At 56.5% G+C, this 7,515-nt stretch overlaps 1 protein-coding gene across 1 annotated transcript; it reads left to right on the forward strand.

Annotated features, from left to right (window-relative positions):
• The first annotated feature begins 543 nt into the window (after window positions 1-543).
• On the forward strand, window positions 544-7,268 carry KRT74 (keratin 74). Its single transcript, XM_004583196.2, has 9 exons — window positions 544-1,020; window positions 1,614-1,828; window positions 2,039-2,099; window positions 2,430-2,525; window positions 3,093-3,257; window positions 4,121-4,246; window positions 5,924-6,144; window positions 6,577-6,611; window positions 7,063-7,268. The coding sequence occupies exons 1-9, from the start codon at window positions 544-546 to the stop codon at window positions 7,266-7,268; spliced, it is 1,602 nt and encodes a 533-aa protein (XP_004583253.2).
• Window positions 7,269-7,515: the final 247 nt, after the last annotated feature.

The raw sequence follows: 7,515 nt of genomic DNA on the forward strand, positions 1-7,515 counted from the left end.
GAGCCACCTTTCCAGGTGAGTTCACTGCCATTTCCAATGTTTTTCTTCCCTGGCATGGATATCCTGGTGCCCCGACAAGACAGCACGGGGGTGGTGTTTTTTGGGAGGAAACCTGGGGTGTGCTGATAGGGCCCTTTTGGATAACGGCCAGGTGTTTGCCCAGCTCCTTGATGCTGGTAGATGAGCAAGCAAGAGGCAGCTCTGGAAAAAGACAGCTTGGAGATCTGGAAGGGGATAAGTCCCCACGGCCCTTATTAAGGAGCACAGATAAACTCCAAATTAGGCTGTTCCAATGTGCAAAGGCAAGCACATCACACTTGCTATCAGAGGAACTCAGCTGCTCCAAAGGGCTGGCCATCTCTGCCCATTGCCCTTGGCCTCCGGGGCCTCCGCAGCAGGTGAAGTGGTGGTGGTGAGACGCCCTTTTCCGGTGTCGTGGGCTCAGTGGAGGATAAAAGCAGGCAGCGAGCTGGGCACCACATCTGTGGATGCCTTGGACCCTGGAGACCTCTTCTTTCTGCCCACTTTGTCTTCTGTTCCACCATGAGTCGGCAGCTGAACTTCAGGTCTTGTGGCGACAGGAGCAGCTTCAGCATGCACTCGGCCATGGCGCCGAGGAGGGCTGCAGGCAGCAGCAGCGTGACTTCCTACTGCAACCCTGGCAAAGGGGCAGGGGCTGGTTTTGGCAGTTGGAGCCTCTACAGCCCTAGGGGGAATCGACAGGCATCCTTCTACAGGGCTGGTGGCAGTGGGAGGGCAGGTGGCTACAACTTTGGGTCTGGCTCTGGACATGGAGGGAACCGGCCCAGTGGCTTTGCAGGCAGCATGTTTGGCAGCGTGGCCCTGGGGTCCACATGTCTGCCGGTGTGCCCGCCAGGGGGCATCCATCAGGTCACCATCAACAGGAGCCTCCTGGCCCCCCTCAACGTGGAACTGGACCCTGAGATCCAGAAAGTGCGTAGCCAGGAGCGGGAACAGATCAAGGCTCTGAACAACAAATTCGCCTCCTTCATCGACAAGGTGAGACTCGCAGGAGGACAAAGTGGGATGGTGGTGATTTTGGAGCCCCGGGAAGGACTCCCTGGTCAGCAGTGGGAGGACAGGTCCGTGTGCTTGGTGGAGGATGTGAATGGTCGCCTTTTGGGGGGTGCTTGGCAGCTGAAGGTAGGAAATGGGATGAGGAGGGAGAGCGAGGGTCAGCTCCAGTTCTTTCCCTTTCTTTTCAAAAGATATGCTGATTTTGTTTGAAAGGCAGAGAGAGAGAGAGAGAGAAAGAGAGAGAGAGATCTTCCATTTGCTGTTTCACTCCCCAATTGGCTACAAAGGCCAGAGCTGAGCTCTCCAGCTCTTGAAAGATGCAAGGCTAGTGGAATCCAGTGCCCACAGCACAGGAAGATACTTGGATGAGACATAGGGCAGGACATCTCCCGGGACCAGGTCAGGCAGTGGAAACAAGCTGCAGGAGGCTGAGGCACGAGCGTGCGTAAAGGGTGTGGCTTTCAGGAGACGTCAGGTGTGCCAAAGGCCTGGACCCAGATCTGTGTCTCCTGGGGAGCCTATGGGGTGTGTGCATATCCATGGTGGGCTCAGGGGTCTGCTGCTTGGGGCTACAGGTACGCTTCCTGGAGCAGCAGAACCAGGTGCTGGAGACCAAGTGGGAGCTGCTGCAGCAGCTGGACCTCAAAAACTGCAGGAACAACTTGGAGCCCATTTTTGAGGGCTACATCAGCAGCCTGCGGAAACAGCTGGAGACACTGTCCGGGGACCGTGTGAGGCTGGACTCGGAGCTGCGGAGCATGCGTGATGTGGTGGAGGACTACAAGAAGAGGTGAGTGAGCCCCCTCCCCTCTCCTGCCAAGGGGTCAGGAGTTGCCTTTCCGAGGCCCCTGATGGCTCTGTGGCTGCTCCATAGCCCTGTGGGCACAGGGCTGGGCACACTCCCCCTAGTGGCCGCTGACTTCCCATCCTGGGGATAGGTGGTGACTGGATTTGGCCGTGGGGCCTGAGGCCACTTGCCCTTGCATCTCACTGCCCACAGGTATGAGGCTGAGATTAACCTGCGAACAGCAGCAGAGAGTGAGTTTGTGACGCTCAAGAAGGTAATGAAGACAGAAGCCCATCTCACTGGCCTCCTCGTTTCCAGCCCCAAACACCTGCATGGGGTTGGGGAAGCCTCAGTCCAGGCTGCTGGGGAGAGGAGAGGCGGAGGAGGGTTGCAGGAGCCACCGTGGGTTGTGGCTTGGTGTCCTAGCAGAGTAAGGCATGTCTAGGTGGTGGACGGAGGCAGACAGGGGGACACAGAGTGGCTGTGCCCACTCATTTTCTCCTTTGTGTGAGCATAGATAGCTATGGGGCCGGGGGCAGGGAGCAGGGCCAGGCAGCTGAAGACTGGGTCACATTCCCAACTGGCTCTGGGGACCCCTTGGCAGGATGCAGACGCAGCGTACAAGGTCAAGGTGGAGCTTGAGGCCAAAGTGGACTCCCTGGACAAAGACATCAAGTTCCTTAAGTGTCTCTATGAGGCGGTAAGGCACCTGTTGCTCTCTACTCACTCTGCCCCAACTTGTTTCTGGCACACACTGCCAGGGGGAGGCCTGAGGGAGGGGCTGAGAGCCCCCAAGCGGGGAGGGGTTTTGACAGACAGCTGTAAAGCTTGTACCGACCCATCATGACAGAACAGGATCCTGAGGCTGGGCTATGAGGGTGGCCTTGCCCATGGACAGGGGACAGAACAGCCTCACAAAGTCCCTCTTGAAGTACAGTTTCTTGGCTGCTAGCCAAGAAGTGGCCAGACTGGGTCAAGCTCAACGGCAGGAGCCAGGAAGTCCATCCAGTTCTCCCATGTTGGCTGTAGGGGCTCACACACTTGGGCATCTGGAAGCAGAGCAGCCAGGACTCGAACCTGTGCTCTGAAATGTGCCCTAATGCCAGCCCCAGAAAGCACTGCTTCCTGGAGTCCATGAAGTTGAGGGAGGTGGTAGTATGCTTCCTTCTGACCCAGTGTGCCAGGAGCCAAGGGTCCAGGAGACTGGCGTGGTGGAAGCAGGAAGCCAAGGGGGGAGGCTGACTCTGACCTTGTCTCTTCACTTCAGGAAACTGCCCAGATCCAGACCCATGCCAGCGAGACCTCTGTCATCCTGTCCATGGACAACAACCGCTCGCTGGACCTGGACAGCATTATCGCCGAGGTCCGCACCCACTATGAGGACATTGCCCTGAAGAGCAAAGCCGAAGCCGAGGCATTGTACCAGACCAAGGTGGGCATCATGTGGTGGTCCTTGCGAGGTTCCAACAGAGGTGATTTGCAAAGAGAAGTCATGGTGTGATCAGAGAGGGGACAGAGGGAGGCCTCAGGGTGCTCCTGTCACACAACCACACAAGGGGAAGAGCGTGGCTACAGGTGCACGGGGTGGGGCTGAGGTGAGGGAGCCTGAACACTCTCCTGACCAGCATAGGAGGAGTTCTGAGATGAAGGGGTGTCCTGGGGCATCCTCAGCAGCTGAGTTATTCCAGGGTCCCTGCTAAGTGCTCCTTGCCATGCTTGTTCAAGGCCACCATCAGTCAGAACAACAGGTACAGCTCACTCTCACAGTCTCTTCCTTTTCCTCCTCCCCTGTCCATAACCATGTCATTTCCTCTTTCCCAGAGGCCCAGCAACAGGGGCAGGGAGGGAGGCAGGGTGAGCTAGAGGCGTTTTCAGCTGGAAGTCCTAATCTGGTTCATACCACACCACCCCAAGGGTACCCGGGATCTCTGATTCCCCTTGCCTCTGAACCATGTGAGTGAAACAGGGGCTGCAGAAACCTCACCTGTATTCCCAGCACTGCCCTCTGCAAATACATGTTACAGGGATGCAGGGGAGGGCACAGGAAGTGTGAATGGCATCCTTGCCTTTTCCAGCCCACAGCAGGCTGTATGTCAGTTAAGTAGGCAAGAAGCTGTCACAAGGAATTAGTGGGCTGTTGGGTTAGCGCCACCAGCCAATGAGTGCAGAGACACACAGGTGCCGGCCTCATCACCTGCTCCGGCCACCTCCTGGATTGCCTCTGAGGTGGGAACATTTTCCCAGGATCTGTCTCCCTCCATTCACATCACCACCATTCTGCCTCTGGAATTGCAGATCCAGGAGCTGCAGCTGGCAGCTGGCCGGCACGGTGACTACCTCCAACACACCAGGAGTGAGATCTCAGAGGTGACCCGGCTCATCCAGAGGTTGCACTGTGAGATCGCCAGCGTGAAGAAGCAGGTGAGCAGTATGGAGCCACTGTGGGGAGGCAAAGAAACTGCAAGGCTGGGGTTCCTTGGAGTAGGATCCCCCAATCACCCTCATTCCCTTCCTCTCACCCTGTTTCAGCAGCCCTGTCCATATGTTCCCCTCCGTCCCCCAGCAGTGCAATTCTCTGAGATAAAAGTGGAGCCAGGCCTCTCACTGATTACTGATGAGGTCAGGGCTATATCCCAGTTTCCTCTTCCTTGGCCTTTTCTGGGTCCAATAAATCCATCCAGGATCGCTTCTGGTATATCCCTCTCAGGGCAGGTGCTGTGCTATCCCCTGCCTCCTCCCACTGACCACAGGACAGTTTTGGGTGCGCAGGGTGTGGGTCAGGGCCCCTGTGGTCATGTTGAGTTCCTGTCCTGGAGACAGAGGGAGGGACATGACCTTAGAGGGGCCATTCAGGCCTTCCTGCCCAGGGCCATGGTGCTGCTTCCTTCTTCCCTGGGAACCTTGTCTTGCCTGCCAGCAACAATAAAGGTTTATTTGGCTCTCGATGCACTTGCTTATTTGAGGGGCAGGACATGAGAGAGAGAGAGAGAGAGAGAGAGAGAGAGAGAGAGAGAGAGAGAGAGAGAGGTAATATGCTTCCATCTATTGCTTCACTGCCTGAATGGCTGCATCAGCCGGGGCTGGCCCAGGTTGAAGGCAGGAGGCAAGAGGTGCATCCGGGTCTCCTAGCTAGTGGTGAGGGCTAAGGATGTGGGCCATTCTCCACTGCCTTCCTAGATGCATTAGGAACTGGGTCTGGAAGTAGAATGTTCAGGACTGAATTAGTGCTCTGATATGGAATGCTGGGCACCACAAGAGGTGGCTTGGCATGCTGCACCACCATGCCAGCCCCGGCAGTGAATCTTACACACGGTGTCAACTGGGAGAGGGTTTTACAGGCATGGGGGGAGAGGTCCTTCCTGTGACCACTCAAAGCAGAACTGCACATAGTAATGGAATCCCCATATCAGAACACTCAAGACCATTCATCTCCTGTCACACTCAACAGTCTCCCTAGCAACACTGGGTGCACAGCCAGCAGAGCCACAGACACTGGGAGTCCTGTCCTCTCTGGAGGGGACATCTGATTGCTCATCCCCATGCTCCATGCAAGCCACTTCTAAGGCTGCGGTTTAGGGCCTGCACCTGCTTGCTACTCTAAGGAAGGGAGCTTCATGCCCATAGAGATATGGGAGCCCTGGGACAGTCCCTCCCTGCAGAATCCTGGAAGAGTCTAGAAAGGCTCAGCCATGCTGCTCCCAGATGAGAAGGTTCCCATTGGCCAGAAGTCCTGCAGCAGGAAGCTGCTCACAGTGGGGGCCTCAGCCATCTGACCCTGAGGGCTGTCCTGGCTGGAGTCCCAGACCAGATCCTCCTGCACCTGTACTTGAACCTGTAGCCAGACCCAGGCTCTCAGCAACTTGACAGACATGCATGCATTTCCCCACACATTCAGCTGCACCTGCTATTGCAGAGTGCCACAGAAACCCCCTTAAAAAGTTGCCCACAGCAGGAAACTTGTGGGTCCTACAGCTCTTCTTGGCTGCGTGCTTGGGCCTGATCCACAAAATGAGGGAGTCAAGTGGCTGTATATCCTTGTAATCTGAGAATTATTTAAGCATCCTGATGATCTTCCTGATCCACATCCCCTCTTTTCAGTGTGGCAACCTGGAGACGGCTGTGGCCGATGCCGAGCAACGAGGGGACAGTGCCCTCAAGGATGCCCGGACCAAGCTGGATGAGCTGGAGGCCGCCCTGCACCAGGCCAAGGAGGAGCTGGCCCGGATGATGCGTGACTACCAAGAGCTGATGAGCATGAAGTTGGCCCTGGACATGGAGATTGCCACTTACCGCAAGCTGCTGGAGGGCGAGGAGTGCAGGTACGGGGGAGGGAGTTGGGGGGCATGTAGAGTTGCGGGAAAGGGAGCCATCGAGCGGTAGGGACTGGTGTCCAGTGGAGAGGCCAGAGTTCCTCACAGCAGGCAGAAGGTGAGAAAGAGCAGTGGCATGTGGGACTGGCGGCAGACATACAGGCAAAAGGATAGCAACCACATCAGGCTGTGTGATGCCACAAGCAAAGCCCATGGTGTCGGTAGCCTCTGGCTTTGATGATCAGCTTGGCCCATACTGGTCACCATGTCTTGATAACTCCCAGAATGTCCCTTCTATGAAATGGAGTTTATCACCCCCACTCTGCGAGATGAAAAAGATGAGATCCCAGGACATATGGCTGATAGCCGGAGCCCACAAGGGCTAAGTTCCTGAGACGCCAATGTTCCCGAGGACTGATGCTTGAATTTTCTATCTTGCAGGATGTCTGGTGAGAACCCATCTCCAGTGAGCATCTGTGAGTATCCTAGAGAAGTGGACGGGGTTGGGCAGGGTACCCTCAGCCCCACGGCACTAGGGCATGGCCTGGGAGTGTCCCTTCCAGGCTCAGCCAGCTACCACTGAGATGGAACAATTCTTTGCAAACTTCCACCTCCTCAGGGAAAGTGGCTCCCTTTGGTCCTAATGGCCACAGTGGCTGAGATCATGCTGTCCTCTAGCCAAAGGATCAGGAACATACACTTTTCTCGACTCTCCAGGTGTCTAAACCACCTGCTCATCATTTTGCATACAAAGTCTGGCATGTGGCAGGGCTTCAGACCACCAGCCTTGATGAAACTGGGTGTGGTAGGTGGGAGAAGCCCCCCGCCACCACACACACACACATACACACACTCCTCTCCAGTCTGCAGTCACAGGACTGTTGTCGTTTGCTAATGGACACTTATTGTTCCTCTCACTCTCTCCAGCTGTCATCAGCAGCAGCAACTACAGCTGCGGCTACCACCCCAGCTCCCTGGGAGCTGAACTCGGGACCAGCAGCGTGGCAGGCAGCTCTGGCAGCACCCAAAGCAGGCAGGCCAAGGCTACAGGTGCAAGAATGAGAGACGCCAAGGACTTCCAGGGCAAGAATGCCCTTGGCAGCACCCCATCAGGCAGGAAAGCCACCCGATAAACCTGCAGTCCCCACCCCAACTGGCCTCACTTGGGGCCTGGAAGGAGAGATGACGCTTGCCACACTGCCCAGGGCTTGCCCGGTGCACCCTCGGCACTAGCCCTGCACGGTGTAGAGCCGTCTGCTGGGCTCTCTGCACTGGGACTTCCTCTGATGGGCACCTGCCTTTCCTCTTAGGTGCCATGGGGGCTTTGTGACTTCTCGTGCCCTCTGCTGGCACAAGGCTTCGCAGGCACAGTCAGTAATG

Source organism: Ochotona princeps, chromosome 15 (genome assembly GCF_030435755.1).
Source record: "Ochotona princeps isolate mOchPri1 chromosome 15, mOchPri1.hap1, whole genome shotgun sequence".
Taxonomy (NCBI): domain Eukaryota; kingdom Metazoa; phylum Chordata; class Mammalia; order Lagomorpha; family Ochotonidae; genus Ochotona; species Ochotona princeps.

Bases quoted from the DNA above. Each gene is read 5' to 3' on its own strand.
- KRT74 (XM_004583196.2), top strand. From the start codon at position 544: ATGAGTCGGCAGCTGAACTTCAGGTCTTGTGGCGACAGGAGCAGCTTC. The intron at 1,021-1,613 runs GTGAGACTCGCA...TTGGGGCTACAG, and splicing joins TCGCCTCCTTCATCGACAAG to GTACGCTTCCTGGAGCAGCA. The intron at 3,258-4,120 runs GTGGGCATCATG...CTGGAATTGCAG, and splicing joins AGGCATTGTACCAGACCAAG to ATCCAGGAGCTGCAGCTGGC.